The sequence below is a fragment of the Papio anubis genome, chromosome 1 (genome assembly GCF_008728515.1).
Source record: "Papio anubis isolate 15944 chromosome 1, Panubis1.0, whole genome shotgun sequence".
Classification (NCBI taxonomy): domain Eukaryota; kingdom Metazoa; phylum Chordata; class Mammalia; order Primates; family Cercopithecidae; genus Papio; species Papio anubis.
Genome location: NC_044976.1, coordinates 46,854,022 through 46,881,428, shown reverse-complemented (window position 1 = coordinate 46,881,428; position 27,407 = coordinate 46,854,022). Strand labels below are relative to the sequence as shown.

Here is a 27,407-nt window from a genome sequence, read left to right as displayed (position 1 = left end):
ATTTAGATAATTGATTATTCATTATTTATTGCATTTTTAAGTAGATTATATAAAACATTTATCCTGTTTAGTGGTTTATACTTTGTATAAACATATGATATTTTAGCTTTTAAGAACAAACTGGACTCATGCCTATAATCCCAGCACTTTGGGAGGCCAAAGCGGGCGGATCACGAGATCAGGAGTTCGAAACCAGCCTGACCAACATGGTGAAACCTGTCTCCACTAAAAATACAAAAATTAGCCAGATGTAGTGGCGGGCAATCCTAGATACTCAGGAGGCTGAGGCAGGAGAATTGCTTGAACCTGGGAGGCGGAGGTTGCAGTGAGCCGAGATTGCGCCATTGCACTTCAGCATGGGTGACAGAGCAAGACTCCATCTCAAAAAAAAAAAAAAAAAAAAAAAAAGGACAAACTGGGAAGAAAAAAAGGCAAAGATTTAAGCAACATAGCAACATTTTACCTATTTCATTATTATATGAAATAAAGTCATTTATCTATACTAATGTCAGTTGTGAATTTGAGAAGGGCATAGGAAAGAGAAAGGGATGCTTTGTTTCTTCTTTCACATCTTTAATTTCAACCCCCAGACTCTAATAATAAAGTCATATTTTTCAGTTTTTTAGATGCATTTATTCATAGCTGAGACGAGAGAGATGATATCATCTGTGTTGAAAAGAAACCATTTAACTTCTATGTTGCTCTGCATTCTGAAAAAATAAGCATGATTAAATTGTAAATATTTTTATCTATTATATACATTTTGTTTCATTTCATAAAATTAGGTATTTTTTTCTCAACAGAAAGGAATTTTTTCACATAGCTTGAGGGTATGATTACTAGAGAATAGGAAGGATATGTAAAGGCATTGTACATAGAATTACTGTTTTAATATGAAAATCTGTATCTTTAATTAAAGCTCCAGATAATTACGTGTGGAAATCATCAGATATGTAGGTATGTTCTCCCAAATGTATGCCAACCTTTATTCAGACTATTTGGTGAACATATGGTGAAAACTTGATAGTATAGCGTAGAATCAGTACCTGATTGTAGTAATAAAAATAAAACTTATTTTATGCCTACAGGTTTCATTCTGACTGGTGTTCACCTTCAAACTGCGATGAGATCCATGACCGGGTAAAAAATGTCTTGAAATCACATCAGGCTCATCAAAGACATTTATATGTTAGTTTCTAAAATTTTCTTTCGGAGGCTATTTATAATAGGTCAAGAAAACCACCAAAGATGCCTAAAGCTTATAAAATTTAGTCACCCGAAAGAAAAAAAGAAAGAAAGCTCCATTTGATGGAAATCAGTGGTTTTGCCCAAGGCAACATATCTAAATTCCTGCTTGACCTAAGTCATTATGCAAAATGTTTGAAATAGACCATCTGAACTATGAACAGTGTTAGTGATAATTATCTTATAAAGTTTCAGTACATAGTGACTTGATGATAATTATTTCACAGCCTTCAAAATATGAGAACTCTTGTTTCATGGTTCAGTATAAAGTAATTTCATCTGCTGCAGATATATTTAATTCTAAATGGTAGCATGAGGGGGTAGTGAGAGGTATGTATTTTGAAGAAACTTCTCAGTTAATTTGTATGTTAATTGAATAAAAGAGGAAAAGAGCAGGTCAGGTTTGTCAGGTTTAATATTACAAAAAAATCTATTTGAGGATATTTTCTGAGAAAAAGCAGATAAGCATTCATATAAATAACAGCTGGGAAATAATGACAGTACTTTTTTGTGTGTTGGATCTCTTGTTTCATTCATTAGTTTAAAAAGCAATCATTTATCATCAATGTGTGTTGGACACTAAGATTAGTCTTGGGGGAATATAAGGGATTTATATGACCTTGGGATCAGTTTTTACAGTTTTAAGTTTCTATATACATGCTGTTTTTAAAATTAAACTTCTTTTCAAAGTATAGAAAAGAACACATAGAAAATTACAAATAGTAACAGCTTGATAAATTATAAAATTAACAGTCTCATGTAAATTACCTACCAGATCAAGAAATAAAGCAGTTCTGCAGAAGCCCCTCTTATTCCTGCCAGCTACTGCCATTCCAAGTGTAAACATTATTAAACTTCTAACAAAGTTATTTATCTTCTAGTAGCAAGATATAATATTGCATGTTTTGAACTTTATATAAATGATATCCTACAGTGTCTACTTTTTTATTCTTGTTTCTCTTTGGTTTTTCAATTCAAGCATTTTTAAAATTTAGACATCTTGTTTTACATGGCAGTGTAGCAGTAGTTCATTCTTGTTGCCATAAATAAAATGTAATCATACAATACATTTCATTGTATGAAAATGCTACCATTTATTCATTCCTCCATTGCTGGGCATTTAGTTTGTTTGGGGTTTGGGCTGTTACAGAGCTGCTGTAAGCAGTATGCACATGTCCTTGGGTGACATTGCACATGGTTTTAACGGTTACACTCCCACTACCAATGTGGGAGAGTTCTACTTGTTTCACATCCTCCCTACTCCTTTGATTGATTGATTGTGTGTGTGTGTGTGTCTGTGCTTCTATGTGTTCTCATTTGGCATTTTGATAAGTGAAAAGTAATTTATCATATAATGGTTTTAATTTTCTGTGTCCCGTGACAAGTGAATATTCTTATTGGCCATTTGGATATCCTCTTTTGTGTTCACATCGTTTGTTCATTTTTCTACTGGATTGTCTGTCTTTCATTTTTAGGTAAGATTTCCATGTAGATGCTTCATATGAGTTCTTAGATATATGTTTTGCAATTTTCTTTTCCCACTCTGTGCCTTATCTTTTCACTCTTAATAGTATCTTTTGATTAAAAGTACTTATTAATTCTAATGAATACAGTTTATCATTTTTCCTTTTTGATTAGCATCTTTATAGTTTTTGTCTACTTTAAGACTTTCTTGTATGTCTTCTAAAGGCCTTTTTTCTTTAACATTTAAATATATGAACCATTTAGAATTATTTTTTTCCACATAGTGGTAGCTAGGGGTCACATTTCAAGAAAGGTTCAAGTCTCGTTGTTATAGATTTGTCTGTTTTACTTTCTGGTTCCCTTAATTTTGTTTTATATATTTTGAAACTATGTCATTGGATGGATTATGGAACTTTAATTATGAAATGTCCCTCTGTATCTCTAGTAATATTCCTTGTTTCACAGTGTATTTTATCTGATATTATATATAGCTATATATATATATAGGTGATATTATATATAGCTATATAGCTGTGTAGCTATAGCAGCTTTTTTCTCTAGTATATGCATGGTATATATTTTTCAAGTCTTTGGTTTATGTCATTATATGTAAAGGATGTACTTGTAAGTACTGTGTGAATTTTTTTTTTCAAGAATGAAAATCGAGTATTTTTATGTAGGTTGTTTTGTCTTTTGTTTGGATTAATCAAAATTTTAAACAATTTATTTTCCTTTGTATTAACTCATGGTTGTTTTTAAACTATTTTGTTATTGTTTGCCTTATTTCAACATACATACATGACAAATTATTTTTTATGACTTTTCCAATAATATGGGAACATGAAAACATTTAACTGTTTTTAATCTGCTTTCTTTTTTGCTTATCTGTTATCACGCATTTTAATTCTACATGTATAAAACACAAGAAATTATTTGTGTTCATCTAGTAACATTTATTTTAATCACATATTATTATTCATTCTTTCTTGCAATTCACTGTTTCCATTTGGGTTCTAGAATTGTTTTCCTTCTAACATGAAGAACTCTCTTTAATGCTTCTTTTTATGTCAGACTCCTGGATAAGAATTCTGATTTTTCTTGAAAACATCTTGGTTCTATTTATGCACAATAGTTTTTCTGGATGTAGAATTCTAGGTTAATAGTCATTTTTTTTTGGCATTTAAAAGAAGCTAATCCATTGTCTTCTGGTTGCTTCTGTATCTGTTGAAAAGTCAGCTATTATTTGTTTGCAATAATATGGCTTTCCCCCTTCTGTTGCATGTAAGATGTGCTATTTGCATTGTGTTTAGTAGTTTTCCTATGATCTATCTAAATGTGGTTTTACTGAATTAATATCCATTCAGTATGCAGAACTCATGTCTTTCATCTGTTTTGGAAAACTCTTAGCCATTCTTTCTTTAAACATTGCTTCCGTCCCAATATCTCTTTGCTATTTTTCTAGAACTTCAAATTACACTTACATAAAAATCTTTAAAATGTCTCATATGTATCTTATGCCTATATTCGTATTTTTCGTTATTTTTTTCTCTCCAGTTTGGGTATTTACTTTTAAACTGTTCTTTGCTAATTCTGTATTCTGCCATATTTGCACTGATGTTAAAACTTTGGTGAAATTTTGATTTTGAAGTTTTGATGAAAGCTTTTCATGAGGTTTTGATGTTGAAACTTTGATCGATGAAATGGGCAAATCCTGGAGAAACGCAAATTACTATAACTGATATGGTTTGGCTGTGTGCCCACCCAAATCTCATCTTGAATTCCCGTGTGTTGTGGGAGGCACCCTGTGGGAGGTAATTGAATCATGGGGGCAAGTCTTTCCTATAGCTATTCTCGTGATAGTGAATAAGTCTTATGAGTAAAAGAGGAGTTCCTCTGCACAAGCTCTCTCTTTGCCTGCTGCCATCCATGTAAGATGTGACTTGCTCCCTATTGCCTTTAACCATGGTTGTGAGACTTCCCCAGCCATGTGGAACCGTAAGTCCAATTATACCTCTTTCTTTTGTAAATTGCCCATTCTCGGGTATGTCTTTATCGGCAACATGAAAATGGACTAATACAATAATTAACTGAAAATGAAATATTAGTCGTTGTACATCTATTAAATAAATTGAATTCATAGTTAAGAACTTTTTCAAGGAGAGAGGCCTAGATGGTTTCTCTGGTTAATCCAAACAAAATTTGAGGAGAACACAATACCAGTCTTGCACATCCCTGAAAATAGAAGAAGGAAAACTCCCCAGGTCATTTTATGAGGTCAGTATTTACTGTAATGCTATAACCAGACAACAACATTGCAAGAAAAGAAAAATGCAGATCAATGGCCCTCATGAATATATATACAAAAATTCCCAAAAACATAGTAGCAAATTAAATCCATCTGTATGTAAAAATGAAAATACATCACAATTAAATGGACTTATTGCAGAAATGCAGTGTAAATTTATCCTGTTAACTGATTAAGAAAAAGCATATTTCTTATATGTAGTTTCAGCAGACACAGAAAAAGCATTCAATAAAATTAAACACCATTCATGATAAAAACTCTTAGTAAAGTGGGGATAGAAGTGAACTTCCTTTGAGCATCTATTGGAAACCTATAGCTAACATTATACTGGTGAAAGACTGATTGCTTTTTCTCAAAGTTCAGAAAGAAAACATTGTTTTCTTTAGGGTCATACTGAAAATCTTAGGCAATGTAATAAGGCAAGTAAAATAAAAGTCATAAAGACTAGAAAGGAAGAAACATAACTATTTGCAGAAGATATGATTATTTATAGTAAATAAATAAACAAACTCTAAAGGATCTACAGAAAAGCTCATAGAAATAGTGAATTGAGCATGGTCACAGAAAGAAGGAATGTCAGTTTTTTTCTATATACCAGCAATGAGCAATTGAAAGTTTAAGTTAGATCTATGCCATTTATAATAGCAGCAGTAATTTAAGTGCTTAGCTAAAATTCTAACAGTATGTGTAGGATCTGTATGCTGAGAACTAGAAAACACTATTGAAAGAAATCAAGGAAGACAGAAATAAGTAGAGTTGACATAACATGTGCATGGATGGGAGGATTCAATATTTGAATCTCAATTTGATATCTAGATTTTATGCAATCTTAATCAAAATTCCGGCACATGTTTTTAGTAGATATTGACAAGCTTATTCAACAATTGTATGAAAGGCAGAGAAACTTAAAAAATCAAAATGGTCTCAAAACGAATGAAGCTGGAGGACTCACTGCCTAATTTTAAGATTTTTACAGTAAAGCACAGTAATGAAGATTGTGTTATATTGAGTAAATTATGGACACATATATCGAAGGAATAGAATAGAGATTCCAGAAATAGACCCATGTAAATACTGTCAACTGGTTTTGACAAAAGTGTAAAGCCAATTAAATGATGACTTTGTTTTTGTTATCTTTTGAACAAATGGTTCTGGATTTTTTTTTAAAAGCCCCTTGGCATGTAATTCAAAATAGATCATAGACCTTGCATGTAAAACTATAAAACTTCTAGAGGAAAACGTAATCGAAAATCTGTGTAATTTAAGTTTGGCAATGAGTTTTTATATAGATAGCAAGCACAACATCCATAAAGTTAAAAAAATTGACAAACTGGATTTAATTTGCTCTGTGAAAGTCACTATTAAGAGAAAAAAAAGGCCACAAGTTGGATGAAAATACTTTAAAATCATATATATGAGTTAGGACTTGTATCCAGAGTTAGGAAAAAAAGAAAAAAAAAAGAAAAGAAAAGCACAAAACAACAATCCAGACTTAACAAAAAGAAAATAAATAACCAAATTAAATAATGGGCAAAAGATCTGAACAGGCATTTCACCAAAAGAACACATTAAAACATGCTGAAGTCATAATGGAAATGCAAATTAAAACCATAATGAGATACCACTATACACCTATTAGAATCATTAAATAAAAACAACAAGAAAATTATGCTGACAAGGATATGGAGCAACAGGAATTTCCATTTAATGCTGGTGGGAATACCAATGGTATAGCCACTATATAAGACAGTTTTAAATAAAATGAAACATATACTTATCATATGACCTGGCAATCCTACTCCTAGGTCTTTATCCAAATGCACTGAAAATTTATATTCACCTGAAAATCTGTACACAAATATTTATAGAAACTTTATGGTTGCCAAAAACTGGAGGCAACAATTATTGGTGATGGTGAACAAACCTATGTATGTCTATCTTCAATGGAATACTACTCAACAATAGAAAAGAATGATCTATTAATTCACAGAACATGATGAATCTTAAATACGGCTTGTTGAGTGAAAGAAGCCAGATCCCCAAAGCTACATGTATGATTTTATTTATATGACATTATTGAAGTAACAAAATTTGTAAGGAGGGAGACAGAAGATGTTGGCTACAAGAGAGACCAGCCTGACAGGGAAATCTTCAGGTTTAAGGAACTGTTCCGATTGATATGGGAGTGATCAATACATAACTTTAAGCATTTGTCAAAACTCATAGATATATACATCAGAGTTAACTTTACTATATGAAAATTAAAAGAAAAAAGCATGATGTTGTGTCATCCAAGGATGTAATGATTATCATAATTAATGAATATAACAATATTAAAATGTAAGACATACCTAAATTAACTGACCTAAATAACTTTGGAATATGATGTTTTAAATGCATACATGGTAAGGCTAAGACAAAAAGCACAACATAGTCACTATATTCTAGGTCAGGGGTCAGCACACTTTTTCTGTAGACAGTAAGATGTTAAATACTTTTTACTTTTTGGGTCGTAGGATCCCTGTGACAACTACTCAGCTGTATGGTTGTAGCAAGAAAGCAATCATATGCAGTATGTAAGCAAATGAGCATTTCCGTGTACCAAAAAACTATCATTGTGCACTAAAATGTGAATTCCATGTAATTTTCACATGAATTTTCATAAAATATTCTATTTTTATAGTCATTTACAAATGTAAATACAATTCTTAGCTCTTATATCATACTAAATAGTCAGTGCCAGTAGTTTGATAACCCCTGCTCTAGTAGATAAATGTGTTTCATACAGGATTAGCAATTCTGAAAATATTTTACACTTGTATTAGAGTTGAACCAATAAGTAAATAAACTGTAGATAAAGACAGTAGATTTCTCATTGTCCGAAAAATAATTTACAAAGAAACCAGGAGGATGAAGGCTAAAATGAACTCGGTGATGTTGGGTTAGAGTTTGAGATAACTTTTAATTCATGTTTATTTTAAAATATATACAAATAGATTGATTCAGAAATAAATAAATAGATGTGAAAGTATACCTGAGTTAGTATACATACATATTTCCTAGCTCTGCCCTTCAGAAGGGCAGAAGCAGTGTCAATAGCAATGAGCACATCCAGATCCCAGATCTTGGTTTCTAAAAAACCTTTTTCCAATAAAAGTTGCTAGCACTCTTGTAACAGTGGCTAATTCTGGGGCTGGGGTAGGGAAAATACAGGATTAACATGGAGCATCTTGTAGTGCAGAAAGTCAAGAATTGCTCAAAAAAGGTGATGGAGAGGGAGAGGGGGCATGTCAACAGGACACAGAAGCCAATCTAAATGAGCCTCTAGTGGTCAGTATTGGAATAATATTATACAAAGCGGTAGAATTGGATTATAATTCAAAGAATAAAATAAATATCCAAGAGTCTATACTGATGTAAGTGAAACAATGAATAACTGATAGGGGGAATGGATAAATCTCCATTACAGAATTCTAAATAAATGATTATGAATAATGTACCCCCTACAGGAAGTGGAGCTTACTTTCTTTCCCCTTGAGTGAGTACTGGAGTGACACTGGACTTAGTGACTTGCTTCTAATGAGCAGTGCATGGAAAGGACAAATAGTAACTTAGGTGGAGAAATTGTAATAACCCAATAGGTTCTTGTTGCCCACTGCCTACAAAAGCTAGTACACTGAGAAAAACAGGAGTTGCAGTAGAGAAAGTATTTAATAACAGGGCCAGTCAAGTGAGGAGATGGGAGATATTTCCCACATCTGCCCCTCTGAGAATTCAGAGGCTCAGGTTTTTAAGATTGCTATGGTGGTTGGGGAGCTGGAGAACTGAGGCAATTGATTAGCTAGGGATGAAGTCACAAGAGTGTTGAGACTATCTTCCTGCAGCTGAGTTGGTTCCAGGGAGGAGTTGCAGGATGAATTGAGTCAGTTCCTTGGTGTGGATCACAAGTCCAGGTGGCATCTCTTGGTCTGCCAAAATGCTAAATCTGAAAAATACTTCAGAGTTCTTTAGGTTTCACAGTAGTGATGTTATGTACAGGAGCAGTTGGAAAAGTTATAAATTTTAAAACCTCCAGTTACATGACTCTGGGACAGTAAGCACTACAGAAAAGCAAGCTAAGCAAGCAATTACAGGTTATTGTTTAACCATGCTTATTTTTTTTAGCAAAGTTCAGACCCACCCTACCATAATTATAACCTTTTGGCCTTTGCTTTACAAAGGGCGATTTCAGACCCCTAACAAGGATGGGGGTTAGTATCAGGAAGAGACTATTATCATCCTTACTTTAAATTTAAACTTTCAACTGAATTTAGTTGCTCCCATGATGAGCTTGCCCTATGTGTAGGGATGAACAAAGGCAGTCAGCTTGTGAGCTTAGAAGCAAAATGGAGTGAGTAATATTAGCTTTCTCTCACTGTTAAAATTTTGCAAAGATGGTTTTAAAATGTGGAAGACACTAACTTAAAGAAGTGATAAAGTTAACATCATCAGTGATTACTCAGGTTGATATCATATATCCTTTGATATCATGTGATGTGAGGGGTGTTTCTCTGTAATATTGTTCTGCCAAAGCCATAACTGTAGTCTAAATGTGAGAAAACTTCAGACAAAATCAAATTGAAGGACTTTCTTCAAAATACCTGATCAGTACCCTTCTACATTGTCAGTCACACGTAACAAGGAAGGACTATGAATGAAACTTGTCACAGGTAGGATGGAGGAGACTAAGGAGAAATGATGACTAAATGTAATAGAATATTCTCTATTGGAACAGAACAAGTACACTATTTGAAAGACTGGTGAAATCCAAATTAAGTTGTCACTTCATAGAATAGTACAGTACCAATGTTAATCTCTTAGTTTTGTCAGATGCACCATGGTTATATGTTACATTAAGAAAACCTCAGTGAAGGGTGAAGTTTCTGTGTGTAGGAACTTTCTATACTGTCTTTGCAACTTTTCCGTAAAGATAAATATTCCAAAGTAAAACAGTTACAAAGTTATTGAGTTCTTAATTTCAGTCCTTTGTACCTTTAACTGATTTGGTGTGATTCTAGGTCCCTTCCCTCTCAAAGTTACTGTATGTAATTCTTACTTCTTCAGCAAGACAGATAAAACTCCTTTCTGCCCTTCAGAGGCTTTCTGCTTAGCTTTTTGTCCCCGCACTGCATAGTCTCAGACATTCTGCAACTGTCTTGAGGGAACATTCAGCTCAGTTTTGCACCCATTGTGTCTCAATGAATTTTAGTCTCTAGAGTCATTAATTTTGTCCTTCTAGCATAGTGAGACTGCCAGAAACCTGCTGGATTCTCTGGCCTGCAGCAGTGGACCTGTGGTTAAAAAAAGCATGGGTACTTGACATTTTGTTCTGTACTCAGAATCCACAAATGCCTCCAGGAAAAAAAAAAAATGAAACAAAACAAAAAAACTCAGATGCAAACCATTAGCTCACCTCTCTGAAGGTACCTCCTCTCAGGAATCTTGGCACCACTAATAAATGTTGTTTAAGCAGCTTTCTAATGCCTTTACCGCGAGAAAAAAAATTTACATATGTAAGCAAACTACTTCCTCTTCAGAAACACCAATTCGGTTTTTTTTTTTTTTTTTTAATTATACTTTATGTTCTAGGGTACATGTGCACAACGTGCAGGTTTGTTACATATGTATACATGTACCATGTTGGTGTGCTGCACCCATTAACTCGTCATTTACATTAGATATATCTTCTAATGCTATCCCTCTCCCCTCGCCCCACCCTGCAACAGGCCCTGGTGTGTGATGTTCCCCTTCCTGTCTCCAAGTGTTCCCATTGTTCAATTCCTACCTATCAGTGAGAACAAGCAATGTTTGGTTTTCTGTTCTTGTGATAGTTTCCTGAGAATGAAGGTTTCCAGCTGCATCCATGTCCCTACGAAGGACATAAACTCATCCTTTTTAATGGCTGCATAGTATTCCATGGTGTATATATGCCACATTTTCTTAATCCAGTCTATCATCGATGGACATCTGGGTTGGTTCCAAGTCTTTGCTATTGTGAATAATGCCGCAATAAACATACGTGTGCATGTGTCTTTGTAGCAGCATGATTTATATTCCTTTGGGTATATACCCAGTAATGGGATGGCTGGGTCAAATGGTATTTCTAGTTCTAGATCCTTGAGAAATCTACACACTGTCTTCCACAATGGTTGAACTAGTTTACAGTCCCACCAACAGTGTAAAAGTGTTCCTATTTCTTCACATCCTCTCCAGCATCTGTTGTTTTGTGACTGTTTAATGATCGCCCTTCTAACTGGTGTGAGATGGTATCTCGTTGTGGTTTTGATTTGCATTTCTCTGATGGCGAGTGATGATGAGCATTTTTTCATGTGTCTGTTGGCTGCATAAATGTCTTCTTTTGAGAAGTGTCTGTTCATAGCCTTTGCCCACTTTTGATGGGGTCGTTTGTGTTTTTCTTGTAAATTTGATTGAGTTCTTTGTAGGTTCTGGATATTAGCCCTTTGTCAGATGAGTAGATTGCAAAAATTTTCTCCCATTCTGTAGGTTGCCTGTTCACTCTGATGGTAGTTTCTTTTGCTGTGCAGAAGCTCTTTAGTTTAATTAGATCCCATTTGTCCATTGTGGCTTTTGTTGCCATTGCTTTTGGTGTTTTAGACATGAAGACCTTGCCCATGCCTATGTCCTGAATGGTATGACCTAGGTTATCTTCTAGGGTTTTTACGGTTTTAGGTCTAATTATGTTTTTAAGAAAATCATGACCAAGAGATTTGTTTCAAGAATGTGACCATGGTTTAAGACTTGAAAATCAAGTAATTTGCTATATTAAAATAAGGAGGGGTAGCAGAATAATCACCTCAGTAGGTACAGTGGAATAAAACTTTATATTTGTAATTTTTCAAAATAAAAAATATTAGAAAATAAGGAATTTCTGTAATCTGACAAAGAATACCGACAAGAAATCTACAAAAAGTATCATATTTAATTTCAAATTATAAAAACTTTTCGTCTTTCATGTTGAACAAGAAACTATCACCACTTCTATTTGATACTATTTTAGAAACCCTAAATAACATAACAAAACAAGAAAAATAAATAAAATGCATAAAGATTAAAGTGGGAGATTTAAAACTAGCATTATTTACAGATTATATTACTATATATGAGAACGCTCAAAAATTCAAAAACTACAATGTATATTAACATTAATGAATGAATGTAGGTAGGTCAGTGGATTACAGATCACTGAAAACAGGTAAATGACATTCATCATACAAAAAAAAAAAAAGAATTGTAAAAGGTATAATGTATAATAGCATAAAAATATCAAACATCTAGAGCTAAATATCTAGAAAGACATGCTAGACCTATGAAATGAAAATTATCACAAATTATTGGTGGAAATTAAAGATCTAAATTAATAAAGACACAATGTCATGCACTGGAAAACTGAATATTGTTAAGATGCCAGTTCTCCTCCAATCAAAGTATAGATTCAATGTAGTCTCAATCAAAATCTCAGTGGGTTCTGGCAAGCTGATGATTTTGACATACAGATGGAAATTTAAAGAACCAAGAATAACAAAAGCAATTTTGAAGCAAGAACAATGGTGAAGGAGTTACGTCATTAGATATAAAGAGTTACTATAAACTTATAGTAAATTGAGAAACTACATTAGTACAAAAATAGATAATTAAACCAATAAAATAGAAGAAAATCAAGAATGACTCACATATATACAATCGCAATGGAAGAGAACAGAATCCAGGACTATCTCCACATAAACACAGTGGAGGGGTAAAGAATGGCTTTTAAAGAAAGATGCCAGGTCATAATCATTTGACAAGCAATGCTTCTGATGCTTGTACAAGGGTGGAGTGACAAAACGTGAGTTTTATGAGGCTTTAGATACATAGCCAGTTTCACAATTATTGTATTTGTTGACTTAAGAAGTTGCTTAGTGCCAGAGGGTATAAAGCTACACCAAACACATCTGAAAAGCAAAATGTATCTTCCTGCTGTCTCATGACACTTAAAAGATAAGGATCTACCAGGGCACAGGCCCTGAAAACACAAGAACCAAAACGTTGATTGTTGAGACTATAAAGGTTTTTAACCTGAAGATAGTTGAAAATCTGGGACTACCTAGGATAAAAAATTGGGTCTTGGCAACAGATGCTAAGGCTATTTCTAAGAATGGAGAAATAGGCAAGATGTTTTTAGTGTGAGAATCACACAAGGCTAAGAGGTAAAACTGAAAACAGGAAAGGCCTCAAATATATAAAAGTTCCTTGTCAAGATATTGTCTAAATTCTCAAGCTGTGCCAGGTTGGGGGTAAAATAAGCTAATCCAAAGTCTCTGAAAAGCAAACAAAACATGTCTTACAATCATATGTTACTTAAAATGTATCACAAAGAATGACTTTAACAACATTTGAGAGTTGAAAGCCTAGAAAAGAACCGATGAGTTGACATTTGACTACTTGCAAGCACCTTTTACCCTGAGGACACTTGACTTCTGAGATTAGTAGAAACTGGTCTTTGTCATAGAGCTGATACTGCTCAACATAACTGGTAATTATGCAGAGATACAGTGACAAAACCAGAGAGTAGGGGACTGAAATACATGACCAATTTCTGAAGCTTCCTAGTGTGAAAATACAATAAACTAAGCCTAAAACCTTTTAGCAGGACAAAAATTGCCTCAGTCTCTCGGTACTGAAAAGATAAGGACCTAAAAGGTTAATAATTTGAAAACACTGGAGGCTACTGCCCTGAAAAGACTCAACTGCGATTTATCAGGACTTTGACTAAGGACAAATTGAGAATCACCAAATCATCAGTAGAGACTGACCCTGGTTCAGTCCCTTTTGGATCAAGGTTATTAGCCTTTGATGCTACCTGCCTAGAAGAGGAATAGACATAGAATGTCTAGAATTTAGCTCTAAAATAATAAGTAGTATACAAAGAGTCAGGACAATATTATTGGTAAGCGAGATCACAAACAGAATCCAGGTATTAGAAGACCTTTAAAGTAATTAGGATTAATTTGGTCAAGAAAATAGGTGAAAAGTTGGGCAAAACAGAAAAAATTTAAGACTTGCAAAAAGTGGTGTCTATAAAAATGAATGAAGGAGACATTTTAGATCTAAAAAATATAATTACTAAAATAAATTAACTAATATAATAGATGAATTTAACAGCAGATCAGAATGAGTAGAAGACAAGATTAGTGAACTATAAGGTTCATAAGCCAGTGAAACTGGCTATGTATCTAAAGCCTCATAAAACTCATGTTTTGTCACTCCACCCTTGTACAAGCATCAGAAGCATTGCTTGTCAAATGATTATGACCTGGCATCTTTCTTTAAAAGCCATTCTTTACCCCTCCACTGTGTTTATGTGGAGATAGTCCTGGATTCTGTTCTCTTCCATCCACAGTAAAATAGCAAATAGAATGATAAAAAAAGGAAAGAGCGCAAGAAACTTGCGGGACACAATCAAAAGATTTAACAGATGTAATTGAACACCCAAAGAGTAAGAAATAATAGTTAATAAGACATATTTGAAGAGATAATGAGCTAGAATGTCCCAAGCAATATAAGTCATGAATTTACAGATTCAAGATGGTCTGAATTGCTCCTTATCCTTTTAGCTAAGATTGAGTGAAGAAAGTCTGAGTACGCCAAGCAGGTTAATACATAAAACTACATCTCTGAAGAGCAAAGAAAAGAAGCCAGAGATAAACGACATTACTTTCAAAAGAACAAGAATAAGACTAACAACACACTTCTCAACAAAATGATGGAAGATATCAGATAATAGAATAGTGCCTTTAAAGTGTAGGAAGAAAAACAGCTGCCAAAGTAGACATCCATACCGAGGGAGAAAAAATTACTCACAAATTTAGTAGATGCTTAAGACAATTAAAGATGACAAAAATTGTCCACAGTAGGCCTGCACTAAAAAACAAACAAACAAAACACTAAAGAGAATTTTCCATGCAAATGAGAAATTATCTAAAATGGAAACAGAATCCAAAAATAAAGATCACCAGAAAAGATAAGTATGTAAGTAAATATAAAACAATATTACCATAAAAAACAATAGTAGCAATATACTGTGGAGTCAAAAATAGATGTAGAATTAAATGCATAACATCAATAACTTTAAAGAGGAAAGAATATAAATGGAATGCAAATACTCTAATTTAGAATTATCAAAACATTGGTAAAAAAATTGTATTAGACTGTAATAAAGCATACATAATTTGTTCGGTAACTATTTAAAAAATAAGCACTCCATAAGTCAAAAATAAAAAAAGAACAAAACTATCTTATTGTCAAATAAAGTATGAAGGAGATAAAAAAGAAATATAAACAGATTTATCAGATAGGGTACAAATCCAACAATATCAAGTAATTAAACGATTACAGTAAGTAAATCAAAAGAAAAGTTAAATAATATAAAACCTTCTTATATAAGAAACATACCTTAAATATAAAGATACAAGTAGGGTGAGAGTAAAAGGATGAAAAAGAAATACCAAGCAACATTACCCCAAAGAAAGTTGGTGTGACTATAAAATTGTCAGATAAACAATATTTGCAGACAAGAAGCTTTCCCAGAAACAAAGACATTTACAATAATAAATAGGTCAACAGACAAGAACAAAACACTTTCTAAACCTGTATGTATCCAATAACACACTTTCAGAATGTGCAAAGCATAACCACAACACATTATCAATTCACACCCTCTGGAACAGTGGTATTGGGAAAACAAAACAAAACAAAATATAAATACAATGTGCTAGCAAGGATGGGGAGAAACTAGAATTCTCAAACACTGATACTGGAACACTTTGAAATCTTTTTGGCATTATCTTCTACAGATGAAGAGACACCTCCCTTATGACTTGACAATTCCGCTTTTAGTTATATTTCCAGCCAGAATACACACAGTAGTCTCCCTAATCATCGGTTCCACTTCCCATGGTTTCAATAATCTGTGGTCAACAGTAGCCTAAAAAATATTAAATGGAAAATTCCAGAAATAAATAATTCATTAGTTTTAAACTGCACATCATTCTGAGTAGCATGATAAAATCTTATGCTGTCCTGCTCCATCTGCCCAGGACATGAATCATCCTTTTGTCCAGCATATCCATGCTGTATACACTACTTGCCTATTTGTCACTAAGCAGCCATCTCAGCTATTAGACTGACTGTGGTAGTATTGTAATGCTTGCATTCAAGTTACCCTTAGTTTACTTAGCAATAGTGCCAAAGCACAATAGTGATGCTGGTCATTTGGATATGCCAAAGCAAAGCAGTAAAGTGCTCCTTTAAGTGAAAAAGTGAAAGTTCTTGACTTGGAAAGAAAAAACATGTATTCTGAGAGAGATATAATCTATGGTAAGAACTAATCTTCTATTCCTGGGATTGTAAAGAAGGAAAAAAAAAGTTCATACTAGTTTTGCTGTCACACTTCAAACTATAAAAAGTTATGGCATGGTGCTTGATAAGTGCTTAGTTAAGTTGAGAAAGGCATTAAATTTGTAGGCAGAAGCCATGGATGGAAACATGTTCTAACCGACAGAATGCAAGTTCAGTATATCTGTGGTTTCAGGCATCCACTAAGGTGTCTAGGAACATATCCCCTAAAGATAAGGAGGACTACTGTGTACATGTTCACCAAAGAATATACACAATATATTGTCCATGGTAGCACTATTAGTATTAGCCTACAATTAAAAGTAGAATAAACTGATTATGGTATTATTTTGGAAGAATACAAATGCCAAAGAAGGGGTTGGCAAACTTTTCTTGTGAAGAGCCAGGTAGGAAATATGTTCAGATTTGTATACTATGGGATCTCTGTTACAATTCTCACCTCAGCTGTTGTAGTTTAAGATCAGTCATGGGTAACATGTATACAAATGAGTATATTCATACTGCAATAAAATTGTTTTTAAAAAATAGCTAGAATTTGCCTCTGTGACATAGTTTGTTGACTGCAGCTATACAGCAGTGAAAATGAAGCACATACATGTCACAAACATTAACCAAAAGAAATCAGATACAAAAGAATAAATATCACTTTGAGAGGCTGAGGCAGGCAGATCTCAGGGTCAGGAGATCGAGACCATCCTGGCTAACACAGTGAAACTCCATCTCTCCTAAAAATACAAAATAATTAGCCAGGCGTGGTGGCGGGTGCCTGTAGTCCCAGCTACTTGGGAGGCTAAGGCAGGAGAATTTGTGAACCTGGGAGGCAGAGCTTGCAGTGAGCCAAAATCGCACCACTGCACTCCAGCCTGGGCGATACTACAAGACTCTGTCTCAAAAAAAAAAAAAAAAAAAAGAATAAATATGATTCAATTTATAAAACATTCAAAAACAAACAAAATTAATTTATATTTTGTGAGATATTAGAAGAGTAGAGAGTGTAGTGACTGAAAAGAGGCACCAGAGACATTTCTAGAGTGCTGATAATGTCATGTCTATGACCTGGATGCTGTTCACACATGGGTTCACTTTGTGAAAACTCAGTGTGCTATATAATTTAGAATAAAAGTAGACTATTCTGAAATAAAAATTTTTAAAGGACCTAGAATAGCAGTACCAAACAATACATGGAAAGTATCTGTGACAAAACGAGATGACAAGATATCTTCATGAACCCCAATGTATGAGGAAGAACAAACCACCAGTAGTAATAAGGTAAAATTGGTATCTGCATCTGTGGAGGAGAGCTCAGAGGAAAACAGGAGGCATCTAATAAACCTGATAACTTCAAAATAACAACAAAAAAAATTCTCACTCAAAAATATCAGTGGGTCAATTTAAGAACAGCAACAGAAATTGGGAGAGGTTTTTTATTTTTGTTTGATGAAATGTACAAGATGAGTCTGGGACTCATCTATGTGGCCTATTAGGGCCACATAAAAAGATTTGCAAGACATAAAGACATGAAGAGTTTCCCACTGGCCAAAGTCGAGCTTATTTGGGTACCAATAGTAACTGAAATACAACAAGTCACATCAAATATGTTCAAATCCATGAGTTCACAATGATCTAAAAAAAAGGAAAACTAACTGGTCACCTTTGGAGAATGTTAAAGAACAAAATATTATGCACACTAGAAAATAAAGGGATGAATGAACAATGCCATTAAGTAACAAAACAGATGAAGCGGGATGGGGAGGAGGAGGACAGACAAGAAAAGTGAATACTTTTGTAACTTCTATTTAATGTATCTTGGCATTGGATTTGCCACAGACAGAGAGGGGGAAGGAAAGTAGGGATGGAGAGAATATGAATCAGATATTAAGTGCCTGCCAATGAAAGACACAATATGACTTCTGAAATAAAAAAAACTGAACTTGATTAAGCCTCTAGATCCCAATTTAAAGGTACCAATTTAGAGAAGATACTGCAGATAACAATGAAACATGCTTATACCACAGCAGTTGTATCATCAAAATCTTATGGAAAAATTCTGCAAGAATACAAATACAAAAGCAGGGGTTGGCAAACATTGTTAAGTCAGAAGGGGAATAAATAAAATGAACATGTTCATTTACATTAAACTTTAGTAAGAATACTTGTTTTAATCTTTGAAGTTACCATCAAATGAATAGGAAAAAAAAAATCCCTAGTTAATAATGGTAGAAAAATTAAAAAACAACATAACCTAAAACAGGATAAAAGGAAATCAAGAATATAGAACAGGTAGTGTAAATAGAAAACAGATTTATACCCAAATATATCAGTAGGAACATAAGAAAGGAAAAGACTGACTACTACAATGAAAACACCATGATTTCCACACTGTATAAAAAAGTCAATATATGCTATGAAAAATCCCTATTAAATAAACAAAAATGTTAAAAGTGTTAGTATGAAAGAAGATTTTCCTTGCAAAACACTAATCACATAAAGCTATTTTAGTGCTCACTTTGGCAGTACATATACTAACACTGGAAGGATACAGGGAAGATTAGCATGGCCCCTGCACAAGGATGACACACAAATTTATGAAGCATTCCGTATTTTTCAGACAAGCAAGTGCTGAGGGTATTCATTACTAGCAGACCTGCCTTACAAGAGCTCCTAGAGGAAGCACTAAATATGGAAAGGAAAGACAATTACCAGCTATTACAAAAACAGACTGAATGAAGTACACAGACCAGTGACTCTATAAAGGAACCACATAGTCTGCAAAATAAGCAGCTAATATCATGATGTCAGGATCAAATACACACATATAAACACTAAACTTAAATCTAAATGGGCTAAGTGCCCCAATTAAAACACAGATTGGCAAGCTGGATAAAGAACCAAGACTTGTTGGTATGCTGTCTTCAAGAGACCCAAGAGACAGGCAGTGACACACATAGGCTTAAAATAAAGGGATGGAGAAAAATCTACAAAGCAAATGGAAAACAGAAATCAGTATTGCAATCCTAGTTTCAAACTAAACAGACTTTAAACCAACAAAGATAAAAAAAGACAAAGAAGGGCATTACACAATGGTAAAGGGGCCAATTCAACAAGAAGATCTACCTATCCTAAATACACATGCACCCAACACAGGAGCACCCAGATTTATAAAGCAAGTTCTAAGAGGCCTTCAAAGAGACTTAGACTCCCACACAATAATAGTAAGAGACTTTGACCCCCACCCCCCACTGACAATATTAGATCGAGACAGAAAATCTCAAAGATATTCTGGACCTGAACTCAGTTCTGGATCAAATGGACCTGATAGATATCTACAGAACTCTACACCCAAAAACAATAGAATATACATTCTTCTCATCACCACCTAGCACATACTCTAAAATTGATCACATAAACAGAAGTAAAACACTCATCAGCAAATGCAAAAGAACAGAAATCATAACAATCTCTCAGACCACAGCATAACCCATTCAAAAAGATACAATTACATAGAAATTGAACAAACTGCTCCTGAATGACTTTTGGGTAAACAATGAAATTAAAGTAGAAATCAAGAAGTTCTTTGAAACTAATGAGAACAAAGATGCAACATATCAGAATCACTGGGACACAGCTAAGGTAGTTGTGTTAACAGGTAAATTTATAGAACTAGATGCCCACATCAAAAAGTTTGAAAGATCTCAAATTTAAAAACAATGTAACATCACAACTAAAAGAAGTAGAGAACCGAGAACAAGCAATTCCCAAAGCAGGCAGAAGACAAGAAATAACCAAAATCAGAGCTGAACTGAAGGTGATTGACATGGAAAACCACTCAAAAGATTAACAAATCCAGGAACTGGTTCTTTGAAAAATTAATAAAATAAATAGACTGCTAGCTAGACTAATAAAGAAGAGACATCAAATAAACATAATCCTAGAAACAACAAAGGGGATATTACCACTGACCCCACAGAAATAAAAACAACCACAGACATTATGAACACCTCTATCCACATAAACTTGAAAATAAAGAATAGATAAATTCTTAGATACAAACACCCTTCCAAGACTGAACAGGAAGAAACTGAATCCCCGAACAGACCAATGACATGTTCTGAAACTGAAGAAGTAATAAATAGCCTACTAACAACAACAACAAAAACCTCAGGCCAGATGGATTCACAGCTTAATTCTACCAGATGTGCAAAGAAGAGATGGTACTATTCCTACTGAAACTATTCCACAAACTTGAGGATGAGGAACTACTCTCTAACTCATTTTATGAGGCCACAGCCTCATCCTGATATCAAAACCTGGAAGAGATACAACAAAAAAAGAAAACTTCAGGCCAATGCTTGATGAACAACAAGGCAAAAATCCTCAACAAAATACTGGAAAACTGAATCCAGTACCTCATCAAAAAGCTTAGCCACCACATTCAAGTAGACTTTATCCCTAAGGTGCAAGGTTGGTTCAACATTACACAAATCAAAAAATGTGATTCATCACATAGACAGGACTAAAGATAAAAACCACATGATTATCTCAATAGATGCAGAAAAGGCTTTTGATAGAATTCAACATTTCTTCCTGTTAAAACTCTCAATAAACTAAGCATTGAAGGAACATACCTCAAAATAATAAGAGCCATATATGACAAACTGACAGTCAACATCATACTGAATGGGCAAAAGCTAGAAGCATTTCCCTTGAAAACAGCACAAGACAAGATGCCCTCTCTCACCAGTATTATTCGACATAGTACTGGAAATCCTGGACAGAGCAATCAGGCAAGAGAAAGAAATGCAAATAGAAGAGAGGAAGTCAAACCAACCCTGTTTGCAGATTATATGATATTATATTGAGAAAATCCCATAATCTCAGCCCAAACCTTCTTAAATATAAAAATAACTTGAGCAAAATCTCAGGGGATACAAGATCAATGTTCAAAAATCACTAGCATTCCTATACACCAACAATAGTCAAGCAGAGGGCCAAGTCAGGAACATAATACCCTTTACAACTGCCACAAAAAGAATAAAATATCTAGGAATACAGCTAACCAGAGAGGTGAAAGATCTCTACAAGGAGAACTATAAAACACTGCTCAGAGAAATCAGAAAAGACACCAACAAATGGAAAAACATCCCATGCTCATGGATAGGAAAAATCAGTATCATTAAAATGGCCATACTGTCCAAAGCAATTTATAGATTCAATGCTATTCCTATTAAACTACTATTGAGATTCTTCACAGAAATAGAAAAAAAAGTTTTTTTAAAATTCATATTAAACCAGAAAGGAGCCTGAAGAGCCAAGGCAAACCTAAGCAAAAAGAACAAAGTCAGAGGCAACATGCTACACATCTTCAAACTATATTACAGGGCTACACTAACCAAAATAGCATGGTATTGGTACAAAAACAGACACATAGACCAATGGAACAGAAAAGAGAACCCAGAAATAAGGCCACACACCTACAACTATCTGATTTTTGACACATCCGAGAAAAACAAGCAATGGGGAAGGGATTCGCTATTCAATAAATGGTGCTGGGATGACTGGCAAGCCAAATGTAGAAGGCTGAAAATGGATCACCTCCTTACACCATAAACAAAAAGTAACTCAAGAAGAATTAAAGACTTAAATGTAAAACTCAAAAATATAAAAACCCTGGAAGACAACCTAGGCAATACCATTCATAACATAGATATGGGCAAAGATTTTCATGATGAAGACACCAAAAGAAATTCCAACAAAAGCAAAAATTGACAAATTGTTCACTTATAAAAATTTCTATTTTACAATCACAGACAAGTTTTTTTTGAATAGCTAATATTTATTAAACACTCCTCATGACAGTAGCATTCTAAGCATGTTACATATACTAAAACCATAGTACTCTCAAGAAACCTATGAGAAAACTGTAGTAAGAAACTTGTACAGAAATTGATTCCACAACCTAAATGCCCATCGATGACAGGCTGGATAAAAAAAAAAAAGTGGTATATACACACCATGGAATAATACTATGCAGCCATAAAAAGAAAGGCGATCATGTCCTTTGCAGGAACGTGGGTGGAGCTGGAGGCCATTATCCTTGGCTAATGCAGGAACAGAAAAATCAAATACCACATGTTCTCACTTATTAAGTGGAAGCTAAATGATGAAAACACATGGGCATGTGGAGGGGAACAACACACACTGAGGACTGCTGGAGGGTGGGAGATGGGAAGAGGGAGAGGATCAGGAAGAATAACTAATGGGTACTAGGCTTAATACTTGGGTGATGGGATGATCTGTGCAGCAAACCACCATGGCACACGTTTACCTATGTAACAAACCATCCTGCACATGTACCCCTGAACTTAAAGGTGGGAACAAAAAAATATATACACATATATAATTGATTCCTGAGCCTTTAGAAAATAGCATTTACTACAGTATCTAGTATATAGTGACAATTCAATAAATTTTAGCTAAATTTATTAATCAACTTCAAAATATTAAAACATAAACCATAACAAACTCTGGCAAATTACATGCCCTTCCCGATGTATTCTTCCATTATATTGTTTTGGCAAATCTCATCTCAAATTCTTACTCTTTCCCCAAGCTGAGCACTTAATGTTATCAAATTAATTTTCTCAAAACACTAATGAAACACTTTAACATCTCAGAGGCTCTCCATGTTTTAAAGGAAAGCCTCTGCTATATGTGCTTTGTTTGGCACACAAAGTGTTTTATATTTTTAGTTTGAATTAGTTGACAACAAATTATCTAAAAATCAGTAAAACCTGCCAACGCTGTGCCTCAAAGTCTACACAGAAAACAATTAGAGCTGAGCAGTGGCCCTGCCCTCCAGAGACGTTATATTGTACTATACCATTTAAATAAGGAAATTGAGGGATCCCAGAACCAATCCCCCATGGATACCAAAAGACAACTGTATACATTCTCTATTAGCCACAGTACTCAGTATCTACCCAAACCTTGAATGCAACTGAAGTCAGGACTTTTTGATTTCAGGATAAAGTCTAAACTTCTCACCCTGGTTCTCCATGACTGGCTCAACGAAAACACTGTGTGGATGTTCCTCACAATGTCCACAATGAGTTTTATTTAAAGAAACATGCATTTCTAGACAGGGAGGCTGATAGGATTAAGTCACACACACTCTTAATTCTGCTTAAGGTACCAGAGCCTGGGGTTTAAAAGTGATCTGGTTTTACATGATTTATACTCTCTTGAATAAATGTATAAACCAATATGTTGGGTGTTTGGTCCTTTATTTGTCTTTGGGTTTTATTTTCATCAGAATCTTTCTTCCCTGATCACTGACTTCCATTAGTTTAAGATAGGTTCTCTTCATTTTCTAATGGTTATCAAACTTCTGACATACTATGTTTTACAAGTCAAATATTTAATGATTCATAAAATACTTTTTAAATGTTCTTGAAGTGACTGATATTTAAATAAATTCTTTGTGAAGTAAAAGAAGAAAAAATTCACACCTGTTTATACTTACATGGCATACCTTTATCTGTATTTGTCAAGTAGGGCCAATGTGGACTTTGTTCTAACCTGTCTCCAGGACATGTATTTCAGTATATAGCTCACAATATCTAGTATATTAGGTTTATTGATTTCTATCTATTTCTGAACATCTGTTTCCATTGATCTCATGTTTATATATACTTACATGTTTATATTTGGCATGTTATTGGTCTTATGTGTATCAAGTTGCACTTCATGTGTTTATCTCTGTAGAGCTGAATGGTTAAGATCAAAGAGTACTAGTGGGGATTCAAATCCTAGATACAATCATCTAAAATAGCTGTGTGACTTTATACAGGTCATTTAACTTTTCCGAGCCTCAGTTTCCTTATCTTTAAAACAGTACTTACTTCTTAACAGTATTTACTTTATAAGATAAAGTAAGGGATAAATGGAGCAATACATGCACAGTGAGCTGCTGATAGCAACATTTAATAAATAATTATTCCTATGTAATCAACTGTAGTTTTTCTCTGGAAAAACAGTAACAATTCCTGCTTATGCTCCTTATTGTTAATTATATATTGCACCACATTTTTACTGTTTTATATTCATTTACTTGTTAAATAATCATTGGGTTATGTTAGTTCCTTATACTGGACCCACCTTAGGGGTGGAGAGTGGGAGAAGGGAGACGGGCAGAAAAAAATAACTATTGGGAACTAGGTCTAGTATGTAGGTCACAAAATAATCTGTATAACAAATCCCCTTGATAGGAGTTTACCTATATAACAAACTTGCATATAGATCCCCCGAACTTAAAAAAAAAGCTCAAAAAAAAAAAAAAATCCTTATGGGCAGAAAATCTGATTTCATGACAATATCCTGAGTGCTTTGCACAGTGCCAGGTACATAGATGCAGATACTGGGTGAAAATTCTCAATAAATGCTATATGAATGAATATAGTCAGAAAGATAAGGTTTTGTGCTCAGGTTGCTTTTAACATAAAACATTTTAAAACACTGCCATTAGTATCCAGTGTAAGTCAACATGAATAAGTTTACTATCTTCCATTCAAGAAAGTCAAGCCAGCAGAAACATAAAACTTAAAGTAATTAAAGAAGTAGTGTTGGGGCAGTTCCAAGATGGCCAAATAGGAACAGCACCAGCCTCCAGCTCCTAGCATGAGTGACACAGACGACGAGTGATTTCTGCATTTCCAACTGAGGTACCAGGTTCATCTCACTGGGGTATGTCAGACACTGGGTGCAGGACAGTGGGTGCAGCCCACCAAGCAAGAGCCGAAGCAGGGCAAGGCATTGCCTCACCGGGGAAGCACAAGGGAGAAGGCAATTCCCTTTCCTAGCCAAGGGAAACTATGACACACAACACCTGGAAAATCGGGTCACTCCCATCCAAATACTGTGCTTTACCAAAGGTCTTAGCAAATGGCACACCAGGAAATTATATCCCGTGCCTGGCTCGGAAGGTCGCATGCCCACGGAGCCTCACTCATTACTAGCACAGTAGTCTGAGATCTACCTGATAGTGATGGGGAGAATGGAACCAAGGTGGAAAACACTGCAGGATATTATCCAGCAGAACTTCCCCAACCTAGCAAGGTAGGCCAACATTCAAATTCAGGAAACACAGAGAACACCACAAAGATACTCCTCGAGAAGAGCAACCCCAAGACACGTAATTGTCAGATTCACCGACGTTAAAATGAAGGAAAAAATGTTAAGCGCAGCCAGAGAGAAAGCTCGTGTTACCCACAAAGGGAAGCCCATCAGACTAACAGCGGATCTCTCGGCCGAAACTCTACAAGCCAGAAGAGAGTGGGGGCCAATATTCAACATTCTTAAAGAAAATTTTCAACCCAGAATTTCTTATCCAACCAAACTAAGTTTCATAAGTGAAGGAGAAATAAAATCCTTTACAGACAAGCAAATGCTGAGAGATTTTGTCACCACCAGGCCTGCCCTACAAGAGCTCCTGAAGGAAGCACTAATCATGGAAAGGAACAACCAGTACCAGCCACTGCAAAAACATGCCAAAATGTAAAAAGCATCAATGCCAGGAAGAAACTGCATCAACTAACGAGAAAAATAACGAGCTAACATCATAATGACGGGATCAAATTCACACATAACGATATTAACCTTAAATGTAAATTGGCTAAATGCTCCAAACAAAAGACAGAGACTGGCAAATTGGATAAAGAGTCAAGAGCCATCAGTGTGCTGTATTCAGGAGACCCATCTCACATGCAGAGACATACATAGGCTCAAAATAAAGTGATGGAGGAAGATCTACCAAGCAAATGGAAAACAAAAAAAAGGCAGGGGTTGCAATTCTAGTCTCTGATAAAACAGACTTTAAACCATCAAAGATCAAAAGAGACAAAGAAGGCCACTACATAATGGTAAAGGGATCAATTCAACAAGAAGAGCTAACTATCCTAAATATATATGCACCCAATACAGGAGCACCCACATTCATAAAGCAAGTCCTTAGAGACTTACAAAGAGACTTAGACACCCACACAATAATAGGGAGACTTTAACATCCCACTGTCAACATTAGACGGATCAACAAGAAAGTTAACAAGGATATCTAGGAATTGAACTCAGCTCTCCACCAAGCAGACCTAATAGACATCTACAGAACTCTCCACCCCAAATCAACAGAATATACATTCTTCTCAGCACCACATGACACTTATTTCAAAATTGACCACATAGTTGGAAGTAAAGCACTCCTCAGCAAATGTAAAAGAACAGAAATTATAACAAACTGTCTCTCAGACCACAGTGCAATCAAACTAGAACTCAGGATTAAGAAACTCAATCAAAACTGCTCAACTACATGGAAACTGAACAACCTGCTCCTGAATGACTACTGGGTACATAACAAAACGAAGGCGGAAATAAAGATGTTCTTTGAAACTAATGAGAACAAAGATACAACATACCAGAATCTCTGGGACACATTCAAAGCAGTGTGTAGAGGGAAAGTTATAGCACTAAATGCTCACAAGAGAAAGCAGGAAAGATCTAAAATTGACACCCTAACATCACAAGTAAAAGAGAAGCAAGAGCAAACACATTCAAAAGCTAGCAGAAGGCAAAAAAATAACTAAGATCAGAGCAGAACTGAAGGAGATAGAGACACAAAAATCCCTCCAAAAAATCAGTGAATCCAGAAGCTGGTTTTTTGAAAAGATCAACAAAAATGATAGACCGCTAGCAAGACTAATAAAGAAAAGAGAGAAGAATCAAATAGACGCAATAAAAAATGATGAAGGGGGTATCACCACCGACCCCACAGAAATACAAACTACCATCCGAGAATACTATAAACACCTCTACGCAAATAAACTAGAAAACTCAGAAGAAATGGATAAATTCCTGGACACATACACTCTCCCAAGACTAAACCAGGAAG

General features: G+C 34.7%; 1 protein-coding gene and 1 non-coding gene across 4 annotated transcripts in view; both read left to right on the top strand.

Moving 5' to 3' along the window:
- The window catches only part of SPATA6 (spermatogenesis associated 6), a 191,621-nt gene that overhangs the window by 111,992 nt on the left and 52,222 nt on the right, over positions 1-27,407 (top strand). The window contains exon 11 of one of the 3 annotated variants that reach the window (XM_003891853.4): positions 1,089-1,140. The exons of 1 other annotated variant lie outside the window; for it this stretch is intronic. In XM_003891853.4, coding sequence (XP_003891902.2) covers positions 1,089-1,140 — 52 coding nt within the window. Of the gene's footprint in view, positions 1-1,088; positions 1,189-27,407 lie in introns of all 3 variants that reach the window. One more of the 3 variants, XM_009208234.3, reaches the window with a different exon arrangement.
- Positions 18,967-19,073, top strand: LOC116271947. The gene has a single exon (XR_004180681.1). It is a non-coding gene; the product is annotated as a U6 spliceosomal RNA (small nuclear RNA).